At 42.3% G+C, this 22,637-nt stretch overlaps 1 protein-coding gene across 2 annotated transcripts in view; it reads right to left on the reverse strand.

Annotated features, from left to right (window-relative positions):
* Nucleotides 1-22,637, reverse strand: part of spon1b (spondin 1b) — a 129,585-nt gene that overhangs the window by 88,486 nt on the left and 18,462 nt on the right. For both annotated transcript variants that reach the window (XM_061772645.1, XM_061772644.1), the window contains exon 3: nt 5,487-5,620. In XM_061772645.1, coding sequence (XP_061628629.1) covers nt 5,487-5,620 — 134 coding nt within the window. The remainder of the gene's footprint in view (nt 1-5,486; nt 5,621-22,637) is intronic.

The raw sequence follows: 22,637 nt of genomic DNA on the forward strand, positions 1-22,637 counted from the left end.
GTCGGCAACTCTAAGAAGACCTCAGCTCAGTGAGCATCTTCTGCAAATGATGAACTCCACCACTTTGAATATGTTTTCCTTTTTCTTGAACTTTTGTGTGGTTCCACCAGAGAAGTAATAACAGTGATGTCGAAGAGGAAAACCAAAGAATCAGAAACAGAACTTACTGAGACAGAAGGGTTCTAGCTACTTGGTACAATCTGACCAATATAGTACTTCCTTCTTTTTTTTTCGCAATTGTGTCTTCATGTGTCTGTCAGCTATCGTCAAAGAGTGAGTAGCCTCACTTTATTTCAGTTTTATGTTGTTTCATTAGACAGTGGTTAAATTATAGGAACTCCTCCTTGAGCCGTCACCTTATCGTGGTGGAGGGTTTTTTTTTGTGTACCAATGATCCTAGGAGCTAAGTTGTCTGGGGCTTCACGTCCCTAGTAGGGTCACCCATAGCAAACAGGTCCTAGGTGAACGACCAGACAAAGCACGGCTCCAAAAACCCCTATGACGAATAAAATTCAAATAAAAGTCCTCTTGAGAGGGGTTAGAGTGTTTTCCACTCTGGAGTTGCCCACGGTGAGAGGCGCCGAGCAGGGTCGTGGTCGTGTCATCGGACTTGCAGCCGGATGTCTTCGACACTCAGGTGAAGAGAGGGGCGTAGCTGTCAACTGATCACCACCTGGTGGTGAGTTGGCTCCGATGGTGGGGGAAGATGCCGGTCCGATGTGGCAGGCCCAAACGTATTGTGAGGGTCTGGTGGGAACGTCTGGCAGAATCCCCTGTCAGAAAGTTTCTACTCCCACCTCCGGCAGAACTTCACCCACGTCTCGGGGGAGGCGGGGGACATTGAGTCCAAGTGGACCATGTTCCGCGCCTCTATTGCCGAGGCAGCCGACTGGAGCTGTGGCTCTAAGGTAGTTGGTGCCGTGATCTCCAACTCTCACTGGAGCAGTTCACAGCAGAGCGTGAAGCGGCTGGGATGAGAATCAGCACCTCCAAATCTTAGACCATGGTCCTCAGTCGGAAAAGGGTGGCGTGCCATCTCCAGGTTGGGGATGAGGTCCTTCCCCAAGTGGAGGAGTTCAAATATGTTGGGGTCTTGTTCACGAGTGAGGGAAGAATGGAACAGGAGATCGACACGCGGAATGGTGTAGGGTCTGCAGTAATGCAGAGTTTGTATCGGGTATTCCTACCCTCACCTATGGTCACGAGCTGTGGGTCGTGATCGAAAGAACAATATCCTGGATACAAGCAGCCGAAATGACTTTCCTCCGCAGGGTGTCCGGGCTCTCCCTTAGCGGTAGGGTGAGAAGCTCGGTCACCCAGGAGGGGCTCAGAGTAGAGCCGTTGCTCCTTTGCATTGAGAGGAGCCAGATGAGATGGCTCGGCATCTTAGGATGCCTCCTGGACGCCTCCCTGGTGAGGTGTTCTGGGCATGTCCCACCGGGAGGAGACCCCGGGGACGCCCCAGGACACGCTGGGGAGACTACGTCCTCGGGTTGCCTGGGAACGACTCGGGATAACCTCGGAAGAGCTGGAGGAAGTGGCTGGGGAGGGGAAGTCTGGGCTTCCCCGCTAAAGCTACTGCCCCCGCGACCCGACCTCGGATAAGCGGAACAAAATGGATGGACAGTACAGGAATATGATAAGTTAAAAATAGCTTGTGGAGTTAGAGCGGTTCTATGATGGCAACCTTGGACTAAAATATGTAACTTTACATCAAATGTTATTGAAAAATTATATTTTGAAACTACAAAAACAGCTTTTGATGCTCCGGTGTATGGAAAAGGCAATAAATGGAAGGACGTACTTTTCTCATCTTCATCACATCATTGAAGGCATGATCCTCATACATATACATGCATCTCACCTAAACTTTCAATGTTCTTGCAACAGTATAGCAATTTATAGTATACTGTAGTATACAGCGCATCATCCTTTTCCATGTAAGACTGTCTCCTGCATCCTCCTCTCGAACACCAACTGCCCTCATGTCTTCCCTCACAACATCCATCAACCTTCTCTGTGGTCTTCCTCTAGCTCTCTTGCCTGGCAGCTCCATCCTCATCATCCTTCTACCAATATACTCACGATTTCTCCTCTGGACGTGTCCAAACCATCAAAGCCTGCTCTCTCTAACTTTGTCTCCAAAACATCGAACATTGGCTGTCCCTCTGATGAGCTCATTTCTAATTTTATCCAACCTGGTCACTCCGAGAGCGAACCTCAACATCTTCAATTCTGCCACCTCCAACTCTGCTTCCTGTTGTCTCTTCAGTGCCACTGTTTCTAATCCGTACATCATGGCTGGCCTCACCACTGTTTTATAAACTTTGCCCTTCATCCTAGCAGAGACTCTTCTGTCACATAACACACCTGACACCTTCCTCCACCTGTTCCAACCTGCTTGGACCCGTTTCTTCACTTCCTGACCACGCTTACCATTGCTCTGGATGGTTGACCCCAAGTATTTAAAGTCCTCCACCTTTGCCATCTCTTCTCCCTGTAGCCTCACTCTTCCCCCACCACCCCTCTCATTCATGCACATATATTCTGTTTTACTTCGGCTAATCTTCATTCCTCTGCTTTCCAGTGCATGCCTCCATCTTTGTAACTGTTCCTCCACCTGCTCCTTGCTTTCACTGCAGATCACAATGTCATCTGCAAACATCATGGTCCACGGGGATTCCAGTCTAACCTCATCTGTCAGCCTATCCATCACCACTACAAACGGGAAGGGGGTCAGGGCTGATCCCTGATGTAGTCCCACCTCCACCTTAAATTCGTCTGTCACACCTACAGCACACCTCACCGCTGTTCTGCTGCCCTCGTACATATCCTGTATTATTCTAACATACTTCTCTCCCACTCCAGACTTCCACATGCAGTACCACAGTTCCTCTCTGGGTACTCTGTCATAGGCTTTCTCTAGATCTACAAAGACACAATGTAGCTCCTTCTGACTTTCTTTGAACTTTTCCATCAACATCCTCAAGGACAATAATGTATATAAGGTACTCTTTCTAGGCATGAAATCATACTGTTGCTCGCAAATACTCACTTCTGTCCTGAGTCTAGCCTCCACTACGCTTTCCCATAACTTGTGTGGCTCATCAACTTTATTCCTCTATAGATCCCACAGCTCTGCACATCACTCTTGTTTTTAAAAATGGGCACAAGCACACTTTTCCTCCATTCCGCAGGCATCTTCTCACGCGCTAGAATTCTATTGAACAGGCTGGTCAAAAACTTCACAGCCACCACTCCTAGATGCTTCCATACCTCCGCAGGAATGTCATCAGGACCAACTGCCTTTCCATTTTTCATCCTCGTTAATGCCTTTCTAACTTCCCCCTTACTAATCATTACCACTTCCTGGTCCACCACACTTGCCTCTTCTACTCTCCCTTCTCTCTCATTTTCCTCATTCATCAACTCCTCGAAGTATTCTTTCCATCTAGCTAGCACACTGCTGGCACCAGTCAACATATTTCCATCTCTATCCTTAATCACCCTAACCTGCTGCACATCCTTCCCATCTCCATCCCTCTGTCTGGCCAGCCTGTGTAGATCCTTTTCTCCTTCTTTAGTGTCCAACCTGCCATATATGTCATCATATGCCTCTTGTTTGGCCTTTGCCACCTCTAACTTTGCCCTGTGTAACATCTCAATGTATTCCTTTTGCCACTCCTCGGTCCTTTCACTGTCCCACTTCTTCTTAGCTAACCTTTTTCCTTGTATGATTTCCTGTACTGTGAGGTTCCACCACCAAGTCTCCTTCTCTCCTTTCCTGCCAGAAGATACACCAAGTACTCTCCTGGCTGCCTCTCTGATCACCTTGGCTGCAGCGGTCCAGTCTTCTGGAAGCTCCTCCTGTCCACCGAGAGCCTGTCTCAGCTCTTCCCGAAAAGCTGCACAACACTCGTCCTGTCTCAGCTTCCCCCACATGGTTCTCTGCTCTGCCTTTGTCTTCCTAATTTTCCTCCCCACCACCAGAGTCATCTTACACACAACCATCCTATGCTCTCTAGCCACACTCTCCCCTACCACTACCTTACAGTCGGTAACCTCCTTCAGATTACATCGTCTGGACAAGATGTAATCCACCTGCATGCTTCTACCTCCGCTCTTGTAGGTCACCCTATGTTCGTGCCTCTTCTGGAAAAAAGTGTTCACTACAGCCATTTGTATCCTTGTTGCAAAGTCTACCACCATCTGTCCCTCAAAGTTCCTTTCCTGGATGCCGTACTTACCCATCACTTCTACATCACCCCTATTTCCTTCACCAACATGTCCATTACAATCTGCACCAATTACGACTCTCTCTCTGTCTGGGATGCTCAGAACTACTTCGTCTAGCTCCTTCCAGAATTTCTCTTTCACCTCTAGGTCACATCCTACCTGTGGGGAATAGCCACTAATCACATTACACATAACACCCTCAATTTCAAGTTTCAGCCTAATCACTCGATCCGATACTCTTTTCACCTCCCAAGACATTCTTAGCCAACTCTTCTTTTAAAATAACCCCGACTCCATTTCTCTTCCCATCTACACCATGGTAAAATAATTTAAACCCTGCCCCTAAACTTCTCGCCTTACTGCCTTTCCACCTGGTCTCCTGGACACACGATATATCAACCTTTCTCCTAATCATCATGTCAACCAACTCCCGAGATTTATAGTCATAGTCCCAACATTCAAAGTCCCCACATTCATTTCTAGGCTCTGTGCTTTCCTCTTCTCTTTCTGCCGAAGAACCCGCTTTTCACCTATTCTTCTTCTTCGACTTCGACCCACAGTAGCTGAATTTCCAACGGCGCCCTGCAGGTTGACGGCACCGGTAGCGGATGTTGTTAACCCGGGCCACGACCGATCCGGTATGGAATTCTTTGGATGAACGCTCATATTTGTTTGGCAAAGTTTTAAGCCGGATGTGCTTCCTGACGCAACCCTCTGCATTCATCCGGGCTTGGGACCGGCCTACAGTTTGCACTGGCTTGTGCCCCCCATAGGCTGCAATGCTTGCTGTGCTCCACATTTAAAGAGAAAGGAAAACAGTTATCAAGGGAAAGTACAATGGCGAGACGTCATTGTGGGTGAGACAATTCCAATTGCGCATTCAAATATAGCCTCTGTAACTTAGATGGAGTTAGTGGAATGGCAGCACAAGTGATTGATGAAAGTATACATCATTAATTTATTTGAAATTCAATGTCCCTTGAATCATTATCAATGGGCAAATGCCAGACTGACGCATTATGGATGGCTAAGTCAACCTGGTACAGCATCAGCAACAACTGCCTCATAAAGCCATCAAGTGATACATATTTTATTGTGATAATGTTCTCATAAATAGGGTGATGGCAGCATAACAATATATCGGGGTATGCAAAGGTTCATGATTGAATTGTTAATTTTAACACGTCAGGTAGCTGATGTTTGTGAGAGAGTTTTGGGGAAAATAAATGAAATTTGAGAATAAAGCCTACTTCAGTATGACACAACCACTCCCAGTAGTTGGCGCTGTCCAATAAACCTGTATCCTGGTTCGTCTGCGAGGTGTGCTCTCCGTCACTGCAGGAGCACAGTTGGTCATGAACTGTGTGTCCTCTTCATCAATGATCTAAAAAACACAGTGTAAGCACACATTTATGAAATACAGTATTGCTCTTATCAGTCTGATGGAATCGATCACATAACTGTATTTTTCCTGGAATTATTTTACCTCAGCTCATCTTATGTTCTTGGATTCTTCTATAGTTCACATTTAGTTTTAAATCTATAAAAGTTGTTCTTCTGTTTGAGGAGGATCTTTTGTAAATTGTGCCTGACAAGAGTGATGAAACAGCAATGTGATATTTGACGGAAGTCACATCTGCCATTTAAAGGTAGAATTTGCAATGTGATTTGAATGTAGCCTCACTTCACTCATTCCTCCCCCCCTTCATGTCTCTGACCAACGCCACAACGCCCACTAATGTGAATGCGCACGAGACGAGATGCATTATACACGTTTAGCCTTGTTTTGTCTCGAGAGCTGTCTAATTCCTTTTTTTCCGCCTTACTTTTGATGTTAACCGGAGTTAAATCTAGCCAAATAAAAAAATAAAAAATAAAAAGTCTGAATGGTTGCTGGGTGTACCGACAACAAGGCGTGTGCCCGCATGTGTGTGCACACCAAATGACTGACACGCCTTCTGTCTTCACAGTCTCTTATATAGGGTGTTACTCTTGCGACAGCAGTTTAAAAAAAAAAAAATTTAATATATGATGTTTCAAAAGATCATTTTAATAATATTCTCCTGTAACATCATGCAAACAGTTTTAATATTCATTATATGACAAAACGTGTTGCTGTTGTTTTGTTTTTTGAAAATTACAAACGCCAACTTTAATCTGGGATAGTTTTCAAAGTGAACAGGAGTCTTTCATAGAGCAATTGTCCAAGAAAGTTTGAAGGAAATTGGGAATGACGATATAGTAGAGCTTCCATAAAGAATTTTTAGGCATATCCGTATAATTTAAAAAATTTACGAGGCTCAAGTGCGCCCTAACTTTTTACATGGGTTTGATGAGAAGTTTCCTCTGTCCTATCAAATTCATGACAGCAATTTAAAATGTTTCTCAGAATCAGAATCAGAATCAGAATCATCTTTATTTGTATGTCCAAAACACACAAGGAATTTGTCTCCGGTAGTTGGAGCCGCTCTAGTACAACAGACAGTCAATTTACAGAACACTTTGGAGACATAAAGACATTGACAAAAAACAATTGTGCAAAAAGATGCAGAGTCCTCTAGCACTTAGAGCAGTTCGAATGGCTAATATCGCAATAGTCCGGTGCAATGACCATTGTGCAAAGGGCACTGAGACTTCAAGGAGTGTATGCGGTTTAAAGTGACGAGTAGTGCGATAATCTGGGACAATGGTTGTGCAAATGTTACAGATACTCCTCAATCAGTGTGCAAATGGAGCAGATGCTACTCTGGCATGAGTGGCCAGTATATGCAAATAGTGCAGCACGGCGAGACAACTACAGTGAGTGCACGAGTAATACATAATTGGCCCCACAGAAATGTGACAACAAACTCAAGTAAAAAAATTGCCATCTTGTTGTAATGGAATTATAAGTTAGCTGTTTAAGAAGTTGATTGCAAGAGGGAAGAAGCTGTTGGAATGTCTACTAGTTCTAGTTTGCATTGATCGGTAGCGCCTACCTGAGGGAAGGAGCTGGAAGAGCTGGTGACCGGGGTGGGGAGGGTCCGAGAGGATTTTGCATGCCCTTGTCTTAGTTCTGGCAGCGTGCAAGTCCTCAAGGGTGGATAGGGGGGTACCAACAATCCTTTCAGCAGTGTTGATTGTCCGTTGCAGTCGGAGTTTGTCCTTTTTTGTAGCAGCACCAAACCAGACTGTGATGGAAGAACACAGGACTGATTCAATGACTGCTGTGTAGAACTGCCTCAACAGCTCCGGTGGCAGGCCGTGCTTTCTCAGAAGCCGCAGGAAGTACATCCTCTGCTGGGCCTTTTTGAGGACGGAGTTGATGTTGGTCGCCCACTTCAGGTCCTGGGAGATTGTCATTCCCAGGAACTTGAAGGTCTCGACAGTTGACACAAGGCAGCTGGACAACGTGAGGGGCAGCTCTGGCGAAGGATGCCTGCTGAAGTCCACGATCATCTCTACAGTCTTGAGCGTGTTCAGCTCCAGGTTGTGTCGGCCGCACCACAGCTCCAGCCGCTCCGCTTCCTGTCGATATGCAGACTCGTCACCGTCCTTGATGAGGCCGATGACAGTGGTGTCATCTGCAAACTTCAGGAGTTTGACAGTCGAGTTCGCTGAGGTGCAGTCGTTCGTGTAGAGAGAGAAGAGCAGCGGAGAGAGGACACAACCTTGGGGCGCCCCAGTGCTGATGCTGCGTGTGGATGAGGTGGCCTCCCCCAGCCTGACCTGCTGTGTCCTGCCCGTCAGAAAGCTGTAAATCCACTGGCAGATGGCAGGTGAGACGCTGAGCTGGAGAAGCTTGGATGAAAGGAGTTCAGGGATGATGGTGTTGAACGCTGAGCTGAAGTCCACGAACAGGATCCTCGCGTAGGTCCCTGCACTGTCGAGGTGTTCTAGGATGAAGTGCAGTCCCATGTTGACTGCATCATCCGCAGATCTGTTCGCTTGGTAGGCAAACCGCAGGGGGTCCAGCAGGGGACCTGTGACACTCTTGAGGTGGTCCAGCACAAGACGTTCAAAGGACTTCATGACCACAGATGTCAAAGCGACAGGCCTGTAGTCATTCAGACCCGAGATTGCAGGTTTCTTGGGGACTGGGATGATGGTGGAGCGTTTGAAACAGGATGGAACTTCGCACAGTTCCAGAGATCTGTTGAAGATCTGAGTGAAGACTGGAGCGAGCTGGTCCGCGCAGACTTTGAGGCAGGATGGGGACACGTGGTCCGGGCCTGCCGCTTTGTTAATCTTTTGTTGTTTGAAGATGCGTCTCACATCCTGTTCGTGGATGGTTAACGCAGAGGTCAGAGGTGTGATTGTGGTCGCGGGTGCGGCCGGGTGGGTGTGTGGTGTGAAACTGTCCTTTTCAAATCTGCAGTAGAAGGTATTCAAGTCGTTGGCTAGTGTGCTATTGTTCTCAGCTTGGGGGGATCGTCGCTTGTAATTAGTCAGCGATTGGAATGCATGCCAGACTGATTTAGAGTCGTTTGCGCTAAACTGTTTTTCCAACTTTGCTGTATAGATCCTCTTTGCAATGTTAATTTCTTTGGTCAGCTGGTTTCTAGCTCGATTATACAGGGCCCTGTCCCCGCTCTGATATGCATCCTCCTTAGCTTGGCGAAGCTGCTTAAGTTTAGCAGTGAACCACGGCTTATTGTTGTTGAATGTGCGAAAGGATTTTGTTGGTACATAGACCTCTTCACAGAAACTGATATAGGATGTGACAGTGTCCGTATATTCATCCAGGCTGCCAGCTGAATTTTCAAAGACACTCCAGTCTGTGCAGTCTAAACAGCTTTGAAGTTCCATCTTGGCTTCATTTGTCCACTTTTTGACTGTTTTCACTGTAGGCTTCGCACATTTAAGTTCTTGCCTGTACGTCGGTATTAAGTGAATTAAGCAGTGATCAGACGAGCCCAAGGCTGCACGAGGTATAGCACGGTATGAGTTTTTTACCGTAGTGTAGCAGTGGTCTAAAGTATTATTTTCCCTGGTAGGGCAGTCGATGTGCTGCTTGTATTTAGGGAGTTCGTGGTTGAGTTTAGCTTTGTTAAAGTCCCCGAGAATAATGAGGGGTGAGTCGGGGTGTTTTTTTTCAATTTCGTTGACTTGATCGGCGAGCGTTAGCAATGCGGCGTTCGTGTTAGCTTGAGGCGGGATGTAGGCTGCAGTCAGGATGAATGATGCGAACTCACGTGGCGAGTAGAATGGTTTACAGTTTAAGAATAGCGACTCCAAATGCGGGCTGCAGTGTGTGCTGAGCACCGTGACGTCCGTACACCATTTTTCGTTGATATAGAGGCATATCCCACCGCCCTTTGTTTTCCCCGATGATTCCATGTCGCGGTCCGCTCGATGAATGTGGAAACCGGGAAGCATAACGGCGTCATCAGGTACAGCGTCGCAGAGCCAGGTCTCCGTGAAGCACATGGCCGCGGAACGTCCGAAGTCTTTACTGGTCTTTAACAGAAGATGAAGCTCGTCCATTTTGTTGGGTAGGGAGCGTACATTCGCGAGGTGGATCGACGGGAACGCCAATCTGTGTCCTCTCTTGCGGAGTTTCACCTGAATGCCGGCTCGCTTCCCTCTGTGGCGCCGCTTCCGTCTCCATGCGCCGAAAACCGCGGACGCCGCTCCGGTGAGTAACTCGGGGAAAAAACTGAGCGGATATTCGAAAGTTGGTGACAGAAAGTCCGGAGTAGACTCCTTGATGGTTAGCAGGTCTCCCCTTGTGTAAATGAGTCGTGTAAGGTCTCCAAAGACAGACGAAAAACACAAAAACAAAGACAATACTAGAGAGTGCGTTACCGAGGCGACCACACTGGTAGGCGCCATCTTGGTTAGAATGCTGTCTATGTCTCTTAAATAGAACAGTCTATGTTACAGGGGTCACCAACCCCAGCAGGCACCCTATGAGTCGCCCGCCTGTTCTAAAAATAGTCACCAGTGCGACGGTTCTTAATTTGTTTGTTGCTATTCTAAAAAAAAAAAAAGAAAAAAAAAAAAGTGCCACTTAATGTGCCGCATCTGGCATTTTTTTTTATTATAATGTTTTTAAATTGGTGTACATTTGGAAATGACATTTTTAAAAAAGGAGAATTCAAAGGTCGTATTGTAGCGTGTGACCAAATTGTAGCGTTCGTGGAGAGACGCTAGCAGGCAAAACGACGTTGAGATGCTTTAACCTTCCAAAAACATGGCAGACAAAAGAACAAAAACACAGTGAATGGGTGGACAACTTCTTTTTTACCACTTTGAAAAAATCCTGCATGTATCTCATTTGTGAAGCATGTATCTCATTTGTGAAGGGGCACAATCTACAGAGACATTTCAGAACATGCCACACAAGCTTCCATGCTAACTATGCACTACGAGTTGAAAAAGTCAGTGAGTTAAAGGCTGCTTTGTGCAAACAGCAGTCTTGTTTCCAAAAACTAATGGAAGCCTCATTTAGAGCTACACACTTCTTGATGAAGAAAAAGAAGGCATTTTTGGACGGGAGGTTTTCAAAGAAGCAATGATGATAAATGAAAAAACAGTACTTAAAGACAAGAAATATGGAACCAATGTAATCTTCACTCTCTCCGATGTCCAATTGGGGGCAAGTACAATGGTTAAAAGAGTGTCGGCTATGTCTGGGAACTTGACTGATCCTCTGGACCAGGGTCTGGTGAAGTGTAGGTGGTTTAGCATCCAGTGTGACGAGTCCGTAGACAGCAGCAGTGCAACAGCTAATGGTGTTTATCCGGATGGTGTTAGATCATTTCTCCACAAAAGAAGAACTTTTGTGTTTGCCCTGAGCTTAGACACAGCAGTACACACTGAAATAGAAACAGACAAATATTGTGCTGTGTTGCTGTCCAGAGTAAGGTAGGACCAGTCCATTCATTCATCCACCCAACCATTTATTTTATTTTCCTTTTCAGGGTCACATAAGAGTGGGAGTCTATCCCATCTCCCTTTGGGTAAGTGGTGGGTTACACCCAGTCACTCACAGGGCACATAAAGACAGACAACCAAACACCTCACCCCCTCTCTATGGGCAAGGCATAGCAAGGTTTATTTGTATAGCCCCATTCATATACAAGATTTATCCAAAGTGCTTTAGACAGCCACAGAAAAGGTTTATAAACAAGATTAAAGATGAAAATCATGATCAAATCCGAATGTAAAAGCAGTATAAATGAAAAGATAAAACAAAAAAGCAGAATGACAAAACATACTAGATTATCAAGCGAAGATAACAAAATAAAAGTAAGATGGGGAAAACAAAACAATTATGTATGAAAAAGCACCGGTGAGCAATAAAGCTTTCAGGCCAGATTTAAATGTATGTAAATGTGTTTGATCAAATCGCTGGTGTAAAATAAGTTTATTTCGCAGTTGAGGAGCACAGAATGCTTCCTCATTTTGCAAGGTTCTGGTTCTAGAAAAAAACAATAAGCCTGCACCTGAGATCTAAGCCAAGATCTCTTCCCAGAACCTTTAAAAGAGACGTGCATTTTTTACAATTTAAAATAATTTCCAGGAGTCTTAATAACATGTCTGTGACATGCTGTTGGCAAAATACCCCAAATATCAAGAATTACACACATATTTCTTGAGTATATTTCTTGGCATAGTGAGATTATTTCGTTTTAGGGACAGATGTGTCTCATGCAGTGAGCCAACCATCATCCCACCATGTCATACAATGTTGGCCCAGTGGCGAGCTCAGATTTTGTTGAATGACGACACGTGGGCAAAAACTAGCCTGGCGAATGTGCGTCTTCTGGTTAGTGTTTGGCCATTTTGTTGTCACTCATGGATGCGACATTTCATCACCAAGCCACCAAATTACACTTGTCTATTAGTGTAGAAGCAAACAAACATATTCCCCACCACCACATGGACTATTTAATTGGACTTTATCATAAGATTTTAGTGGAAGCTAATGGTGGGAACACTGTTAACCAATGCTTGTCTATGTATAAGAATGCAATTCTACTTAACTTTTGGGTTTGAAGCGTAATAGTGCTTCAGCCACCATTTCAAAGTAATTAATTTGTTTTGCAACTTGGGCCTGCCTATCTTATGTCACTGGTGAAGGAACTCAGTGTGGGAGTGGTTAGTGTACCCCGCCTCCTGCCCGAAGATAGCTGGGATAGGCTGCAGCACTCCCGCGACCCTTGTGAGGATAAGCGGCTCAGAAAATGGATGGATGGATGGATAGGTTATTACATAACAGTGGTGCAGACTTGCATGGCTCGCCCACAGACACATTTTCAGAAATAGGCAGATAATTTCAGCTTTACTTGGTTGTTAAATGTCATACATGATGTTTGGGAAGGCACCTCAGACACACAACTAAAGTATTTGTACACAACTACATCTTTCACAATACATTGAACCCCCGCTATTCACGGGGTATAGGGACCTTTCCCGACAGCGAAGACCGAAAATCTGTGAATAATTAATGGCCATTATAATTGCATTGAAAAAAAAAAAACCCCAAACTTTTTTTTTTTTTTTTACCCCCCACCCCCAAACATTTTTGGAATAACCAGGCATATCTTGCCAATAAGGATTTTTGGGGTTGTTTCACCCCCATGCCCCCAAACGAAAAATAAAATAAATAAAATTTTGGGGGGGGAAAACAATTCGTGAATGGGGGAATCCACAGGTCCCGAACTGCGAATCTGAAGGTCCACTGTATGTTGCTTTTAAGTGCAGGGCACACAGCTACATTTATAGCATTTTTTTAATGAAATAAAGCATCAGGTATTTTTCTTACTGGAAATTATATTTTATATACTTTTGTCTGATGTCCAATTACAGTACATTTATGGAATTGTCATGTTTTATCTGTGTCAGAAGTCAACATATCACTGTCTCATGAATACAAATGAAGATGACAATATAGTTGTAGACATTATAGTGCAAGTCACCAATCTCAAAAGTTCTATTGGGACTGGACAGCAAATAAAGTAAGGAATGAATAAGTCTAAATGTAATGTGTGTGTCCGTTATTCCAGTTTATCTCATTGATGGTTAATGTGTGTCATTTTTCCTTTCATTTAGTAAAGCCCAGAGAGAACTTGGCAATCAAAGGTGAAAAAAAAGTGTGAAAGAGTAAATTTTTAAGTCGCTATTTGAGGTCTTGTGTATTCAAGAGGCTTCTATCAGAGTCCCTATTTGAAAACTTTTTTAGGATAAACACGTCCACGCGCACACACACACACACACAATGACACGAACATTTACGCATAACTTCTGACCTTGTTGCTACAATTCTCCAACTGACACTACACCTGAATGTCCCCAAAGGACACAGAGAGTATTATATCACTGAAAGCGTTGTCGCCTTTGTAATTTTCCTTCTTTTACTATCCAAACACACCCACACACTAACAGCCTTCCTCTGTAACACACAAACAGACATCTACATGCAAATTCACAAATGTACAATGTGTATACAACAGTCTGAAAATACACAATGAGGAAAAAATAAACATGGTCCTGGATTTCAATGTTGACCTCCCCATGCCTCTCTATTCAATGCATTGCTTTACTTTGTGTCACTAAGCCTGAAGCTGTGTCAGTCAAAAGCAGGCACAAACAAGGGGCTAAAAGGCATTTGAAGAGAGAGACAAAGCGAGCTGAGTAGCGTGAATACGGACAAGCAAGCAAAGGAGTGAGTGAGAAAAGCATGAGGAGAAGACTGAAAATGAAGAAAAACAAAAGCAAGAGTTCTGAGAAAAATGAAATGTGAGACATGAAAAATATATTGATTTTAGATTGTTAATAATTGTGTTATTCACAGGGAATTTGACTGTCACATTCATATCAACAAGGTTATGTGTTGAATGCTATCACTTGAGGCAATAGAGGCACAATGGTTTTTAGTACTTGGCAACAACCCTCAAAAAGTGCAATAATTCAGATCTAACACATGGCAAGAATACAGCAGGGTGACGTTTGGAGGACCATCATTTTTATCAAAAAAATTTTAATTTTGGCTCCTCAGTAATGAATCAAATAAAATCTATAAATCTATAATCTATCTATAATCCATACCTTTATGGAGTGAAAAAAAACATCAACAGGTGCATCCTGTCAACTGCACCTGTGGAGCTGGTGGTTGAGCTGCTGGACTGTTTGTCACATGCACTTTCACAATATATTTTTCATTAGCACCTATGGACTGGCGATGGGATTCCAAAATCAGTTCCTGTCGAGAACTGGTTCTAACGTTAACAATTCCTTGGACTCGTTCGCCAAATTTCCAATCGGTTCTCTTATTGGTACTAGTAGGGGGACAATGACATGACCGCACACGTTTCGCAGCTTACGCAACGTGTGGACCATCTAACATTCATACAATGACTGGCCTGCAAGTGGTATTCATAAACTACATCACTCCAACCATTCTGAGTAAGGATACCAGATTGCCACCAAAATCAGCAGTAATTACTGACTAAAAACGACACCAATTTAACTATACATTACTAAAAACGACACCTCTTTAACTATTTTAGACAGTCTTTACAAAATAACATTAAAGATGCATTTTACAGAACATGCAAATTTTCCAGGTGTTACACTAAAATCCGTCCTGCTAGAAACTGTGACCAGAAATTTGGGGCAGTGCGGTGTGATGCATGCATGGAGCTACATTTTTACTATAAGCTAAAAAGAAAGAAAGTCACGATAGAACTTTAATAAACTGTTTTTTCACAGATTACGAAGAATATATGCCTGAGAGTATTGTTATACTACGTCTGTATGTGTTACTACGGCGTCTGTGTGTGAATAGTCATGATTTGGAGTTAAATCCCCTCCAGTGATGTAATGCGTATTTTAGCTAGCCCATGAACAGGGTTTTCCATTGAGTGTTAGTGGTGACCTCTAAAACGATGTGTTTCTTGCATTTAAATTATACAATGTGAGTAATTATTTTTGTTGTGATAGTAATTTTACAGTAAACTCCAACTGGGGTGTCAATAAAATTAAAGCCCGCTGAGGGAGATCAGCAGAACATACGTCACACGCTTGCTGCAAGATACACAGGGTGTGTTCAGGGTGCGTTTACAACCCACAAACTTGCATAGACAACCTGCGCTGCGGCACAATCTTTTTTCTTCCATTATAACCTTTTTATGATTGTGACATGCCTGGATATAATATCCAGAGAGTATTTTTAATTTTATTCAAATTTTCAATCAATTCCCATCCATTTTCTGGACCATGCACTTAGGCCACTGAGAGGAAAACATCTCTTCTTGCAGATTCTACATTGACAGCAGATTTAAATGGTGACTGGGTTGAGCAAAATTATGCTTTCTTTGACTCTATACCTGTGTAATATTATTGGGTTCCTTTTACAAGTAATACCCTTGCATCAAAAAGATGTTTAATAAACTAAGAATCCATTAACCATTAAAGGGGAACTAAACCAAAGATATCAAAACTTTCTGTTATACTGTATTTTGTGTGAATATATTCTTTATCTGATACTGTTTACTTAAATCAAAGTATTTCTTCTAAAAAAAAAAAAAGTTTAAAACATTGCATCTACTTGGCTACGGGTGGCCAGCACGGGGGTAGACTAGTTAGCACATCTGCTTCACAGTTCTGGGGACCGGGCTTCAAATCCCAGCCCCGCCTGTGTGGAGTTTGCATGTTCTCCCTGTGCCTGGGTGGGTTTTCTCCGGGCACTCCGGTTTCCTCCCACATCCCAAAATCATGCGTGGTAGGTTGATTGAAGACTAAATTGCCCTTAGCTGTGAATGTGAGCGCAAATGGTTCTTGGTTTCTATGTGCCCTGCGACTGGATCAGGGTCTAGTGAGGATAAGCGGTATAGAAAATTGATGGATGGATGGATAGCTACGGGAGCTATTTTATATTTATTGTATTTTCGCGTGTGTGAGAATTTGCAAAAATGTGATATGTGTAGGCATCTTCCTGTCTGCTTTATTTACCACCAAAATTAGACAGCGTTGGAAAATATTCAGCAACGACAAGCTAAACATCGGACAGATCCACTTATCAAGTCAGCTAATGGCGCACGCCCGATTTGGCTGGTGCACAACAGCACTTCTCTCATCACTCAACTTGGTATCCCAAATTAGTCTGCCATCATATACTGTTGCCACCGACGTCAACACAACACCATCCTGAAATCATGTTCAATCACTAGTTTAATATGCTTAAAAAGAAATATATGAATACAAATAAAAAACGCAAATTCATTAAGCTGTCATTAATTCAAATTGTATAATACGCTGCCAGTCACCAGCGTTAGTGGCTAGTGGTTAGCAGCAAGCTGCCACGAGCGTTTTCAATGGCAGTTTATGAGGTGAAAATGAATCTGCACAGTTATCTTAGATGCTGACATGTTGACACAATTGCAGTTCCTACCAATCCACTTCAAACAAACAAGGCTTACTCAAATACAGCAGGCAAAGTGCTACGGTAGTTTCAACGTCTCTTCCTGTCTGCAGCTGATGATGGTTTTATTAAAAATGGCGCCCTCCTGAAGTTGATGATCCAGTTCAATTGTTATTCCACAAATGCAATATTAATCAGAGTACCTTGCTTTAGTTCCCCTTTAAATATTTGTGCAGATGCAACTCTTGAAGGTGACATATTATGGAAAATGGATTTTTCCATAATATTGTATTTCAAACAGACAGGTCTCTGCAGTACTATTTAACAACTAAGTAAATATACTGTTACCTGCCTATTTCTGAAAATGTGTTTGTGAGGGAGCCGAGAGTTGCATTAGGTTTTGTTTGACAGACAGATTAGTGTTAGTTAACAGCGTTAGCGTCTGAGAAGAGACACAAACTTGAATGCTCAGTGAAGATGTCAACGCCTTAGAGGGGAGAGGGAATATTGGTGTAGACAATGAATCTACTGCATGAGGTGCCACATGTATGGACTAATGCACTAGTTGGAAAGTGTGTGACATGTCTGATATGAAGTGGTGACTCGATAAGTGAGAATGTTTTTTTTTTTTAATTATTACTATTCTGGGCTCTACTTCCACAAGTAGAAGCAACTTACAATCCTTGCTCAGCCTCCTACCTCTGACCCCTACGGAGTACTTCTATTATCTGTATCTATACTTCTGTCCACTACTGACTTGGACCTTATGGCGTGCACTCCCCGGAGTAGTCCCTTTCCCTTTTGAATTACTTGAGAGATTTTCACTTTTAAAACTTTTGATTTTTGAGTTTACACGAGACAATTAGGACCTTCTGGCAGGTGTTTGTGATTATGTTATAAATGGATTTACTAGCACAGGCACAAACAGTTCTGCAGCTAAACAACTTTTTATGGAACTGGGCTGGGCAGATACTAAAATGGTGTTTTCAAATTCCCACTTACTGTACATGGCAATCTTCTGCAACATAAAAGTCAAGCAAACGATTGAAGTGCTCACATAATATGGACCACAAGAAAGCCATGGCATGACATGATATTGCGCTCACTGTTTCTTTGTGTCGTTGCGGTTTCATTTAAGCTCTGTCGGTGCCAGCTTTCTCACCTCCTCTCAATTGAGCACACAGTGAATCACAAGCCAGAAATTGAAGATTTAAATCCATGAAGTGGATAGGATAGAGGCCCACTTCCACGTAGCTAGTGTGGGTTCGACTCCTGGTCAATGCCCAATTCACAATTGTCTTGTGACTGACTGGCATTCCGTCTGGGGTATAATCCACTTCCATTCTTCCTCTCCTGGGATACTCTCCAGCTTCCCCCATGACATTGAACAGGATAAGCAGTCTAGAAAATTTATGTCTGGACAGATGGATGGATGGACCAATGATTCTAAAAGAAATAGGCTTCTTTATGAAGACAGTTCAAACTAGTGAATGGAAAAGGTTATAGTATACAGTGCCGTGAAAAAGTACTTTTCTTCTCAAAATCTTATTTCTGCAGTTTCCCCACTTTAATGTTTAAGATAATCAAACAAATGTAATTATCAAAGATAACCAAATTAAACATAAAATGCAGTTTTTAAACGATTTTACAGTGTTTATGAAAGAAAAGAAAAACATTCAAAGCTACCTGGCCATGTGTGAAAATTTGTTGTTGCTTATTATATCTGTAGAGACATTTTGGTAGCTCCCATTGTTAAATCATGAATTAACTGTGGCTAATCACATTTTTTGGAAAGCTGAATTCATGTACACAGACCACACCCAAGCCTGATTACATCCAGACCTGTTCAATCAAGAAAACACTTAAATAGAACCTGTTTGACAAAATGAAGCTGGCCAAAACATCTTGAAAAGCTGCAACAAAATCACTCTCTATCAGTCTGGAGAGGGTTACAAAAGGAATTTCGAAAGCTTTAGGACTCCAGCGCACCATGGTGAGATAAATTCACAAATGTAGGAAACACGGAACAGTGATGAACCTTCCCAGGAGTGGCCACCCTACGATAACATAGTGATGACTCATCCAGGAGGTCACAAATGAACCCAGGACATCTAAATAACTGCAGGCCTCCCTTGCCTCAGTTACGGTCATGTGTTTATAAGTCAACAATAAGAAAGTCTTACTTTTGCAAAAAACAAAACAAAAACAAAAAAAGAATGATTCCCAAAACTTTGGGGAGAATATTCTATGGATGGACGAGATGAAAGATTAACTTTTTGGAGGATGTGTGTCTCATTACCTCTGGCGTACATGTATCAGCATTTCAAAGAACCTACCAACATGGTAGTGGTGGTGTGATGGTCTGGGGCTACTTTGAATATTCAGGACCTGGACAACTTGCTGTGATTAATGGAACTATGAATTCTGCTTTTTACCAGAAAATCCTGAAGAGGAATCTTCGGCCATCAGTTCGTGACATCAGGTTGATGCGCACTTGGGTTCTGCAGCAGGAGAACAATCCAGAACACACCAGCAAGCCAACTTCTGAATGGCTTAAACAAATAAAAATGTGGATGCATTTTGTAGTGCCCTAGTCAAAATCCAGACTTGAATCCAATTGAAATGCTGTGACATGACCTTCAAAAGACCGTTCATGCACGAAAGCCCTCAATTGTTACTGAATTGAAACAATTCTGCAAAGAAGAGTGGGCCAAAATATCTCCACAGAGATGTGAAAGACTCATTTCCAGTTATAGAAAATGCTTGATTTCAGTTGTTGCTGCTTAGGGTGGCCTAACATGTTATCACTTTTTTCACACCGGCCCAGGTAGCTTTGAATATTATTTTTTTTCCATTATAAATAAAACCACGATTTAAAAAATTCATTTTAAGTTTAGGGGTTGTTGTGTTATCTCTGTCTAATATTTCTATTTTAAACATTAAAGTGTGAAATTTTGCAAAAATAAGAATTTGAGAAGGGAACAAAAACTTTTTCACGCCAATGTATGTTGACCGGTTTGAAATTCCCCCCAAAATGTCAAAGATAATTGAAAAATAAAGGAAAAGTCAAGCTCGCAGCGGAAACACCCAGAGTCGAGCAAACATTTTGCTGTTGCAATCAGAAATTAGATACTGTATCAGTGAAACACCGCTATAAAAACAAAGGAAAAATTTTAGGATTAGAATTGAATCCTCTGAAAGGGTCTGCACACATATCATTGTTAAAAATGGGATGAGAGGATATGGAAAAAATATACTGAGTGAAAAAGAACATTTCCAGAAGCCTAACAATTGAACTATCCATACTGTCTGGATTTGTCCCACGTAACCAGAAAATCTATTTCCCTGCTTGACTCCGAATATTCAACCAGCTTGTATAAAGTTTCCGCATACAGATGGACAAACTGTTCCAAATCATCAGGCTATCCCAAAGAAGCAGTCATTTATGATGTAGTCCAAATTAGCTTGCCGAACGTTTTTATCCTGATAGCTGTAGGCAGGTAAGTATGTGTGACAGACTGAAGCTCAGACAGAAAAAGAGATTGAGAAAGAAAGGGAGGAGGTGTGGGAGACTGGCAAAGGAGCGTTTGTTTTCACTGCAGAGGCTGGCATGTCTGTGTGTCCATGGTTTGTCTCTCTCAATCTCTCTCTCCCAGTCTCCCGCTCTGTTGAGACGGTAAACACAGAGGCTTTAGAGTGCCTGCGCAAGCAAACTCAGACCTTGTTCAAACACTAGCGCAAACACACATACATACACAACATCACACACAAAAAAGCAAAGCTGGGGGCAAAACAAGGCTTGAACGCAAACCCAAGATCCCAGGAGAAAACAGTTAAGAATGATATGGTGCGCAAGGGTGTGTGCTTGTGTTTTTAGGTGTAAACAGAATGCATGTTCATAATCAAATAAAAAGCAGTGTTATAAGGTTGAAATTGAATGCATTAAAAAATTTTGATTAGTTTTTTTATACCTTGTATACAGGAAGTTGCAGTCGTTCTTATGTGGGAGACAGTAGGGTGCTTACCTCTGCTAATACTGTATTTAATAATTAGACAAAACATGTACAATGAAAATAAAAAGTTTAACCAGACTGGTTCAGATGGCGGGGTTTTGTTTCATGAGATGAAGAAACAAAAAAACTTCAAAAACTGCAAATCTTTTTCCAATATTAGTATTACATTTAACATGTACACGTCAATTTAATTTCAAAAAAATCTTGGAGAGAGGGGATGTAAAAATAATCAACTGATATAATGTGGTTGCACAAGTGTGCACACCCAATCATAACTGGGGATGCAGCTGTGTTCAGAATTTACCAATCACATTCAAACTTATGTTAAATGGGAGTCAGCACGTGCCTGCCAGCCACCATTTCAAATGCCACTGATTAACTCCAAATACTGTAATATTCTGCTGTTCTACTGGGCTTTTCCTTATATTGTTCACTTTCTAGCATAAGCCTGAAGGTTTTGTGCTCATACTGAATGATACTTGGAACTATTTAGAATTCCCTTCACCTTGACTAAGTCCCCAGTTCCAGCTGAAGAAAAACAGCCCCAAAGCATGACACTGCCACCTTACTATCTCGTTTTGTTTTTGTTTGTTTTTTTACTCACCCTCTCTATAAGATTTCTTTTTTCAATTTATTTGTACAGGCTATATGTCACATTAATGGTGGCAAAAGTTTTGAAATGAATTATGTTTGTCTCGTTGTTTTATATATTACCAAAACATTGCATTTGAAAAGGGGTGTGGAGACTTTTCATATCCTGTTAAGTAAAAATTTCTTCTTGAAAAATGAGTTGTTTTTAAGAGGAGGAAAAAGTGTTGATAAATACTTATACTACACTGTGTAACAGGCAAACCAATACAATGGAAAAAGCAGCCTCACACCAACAGTCCCTAATTAATATTTAATATTCAGATCAGTGCAGAGCAGGGTATTATTTATGTAAGCTTTAAACATCTGAACCATGCATGTTAAATTAAGAACAGTGAAAACAACAAGGTTGCATAAACTTGTACCTGTGAAGTCTTGATAATACAAAAAAAAAAATAATAATAATAATAATAATAATAAAAAAATAAAAAAATAATAATTACTTTCAGATCACATTTGGGTGTGATTAGCTTTCTTATCAGCTCACCATCTTTCCAACCCTGCGCAAATTCAACACAGCCTAGTCCTCAAAGCCCTCTAAGTTCTGTTTAGCTTGCGTAATTGCCTTGATGTGAAACCTTTGCCATGAATGAAGCACTTCATAATGATTAGGTTTGTTTATCCGCTGCTAAAACAGAAGCCTTGATAACTTATGCTCATCTGCTCATCTCTTCCCTTATCCAAACATGCTCCGTTTGTCTCCCTGACCAATAACATGTGGCTGCCCTAGATAAATATGACCCATGTCCCACCCGAATAAGGATGCCTGGGAAAAACACACAGACGTCCTACACATCTACTTGTGAACATATACATATATAGGCACAAAGTTGCTCAGTTGCAAACAAATACTATTAACCCTGATTTAAAAAAACAGAGTATATTTAATAAATTATTTATGAGTGCCATTCCGTCATGATGTGTTGTGAAAGAAAAGACATACAGTCCGAGAATCCACCAAAGTAGAATCCAGCGCAACCAGACTTACAGCAGAGCATAGAACCGTAGCTGTGTTAGTTTGTCGCATCCTTTACACCAGAACTGTCTGCATGGATAATGTCAGAAATAGGACTTTCTAATAAACTTTGTGTAACATAATTATGACAGTAATTATCTGATCTTAAAATCAGTGAAGCTTGATTGACCCTGAGAACTGTCACTTTCAACCTGAAGCTCATTTAATTATTTTTTTTAATATGACTGGGACTTAGAGGACAGCATATTAAATAAATACAATCATTTCAACATTTCAGTTTTTATTTAATCGGAGTTTTACATTCCGATAAAGTGTACATATAGTGCAGTATCCAAGTGCTCCTCTTCTCTGCGCCACTTACATTCTTTAAACCAGAGGTCACCACCCTTTTTGAAACTGAGAGTTACTGTACTTC

The sequence above is a fragment of the Phyllopteryx taeniolatus genome, chromosome 5 (assembly GCF_024500385.1).
Source record: "Phyllopteryx taeniolatus isolate TA_2022b chromosome 5, UOR_Ptae_1.2, whole genome shotgun sequence".
In the NCBI taxonomy this organism is placed as follows: domain Eukaryota; kingdom Metazoa; phylum Chordata; class Actinopteri; order Syngnathiformes; family Syngnathidae; genus Phyllopteryx; species Phyllopteryx taeniolatus.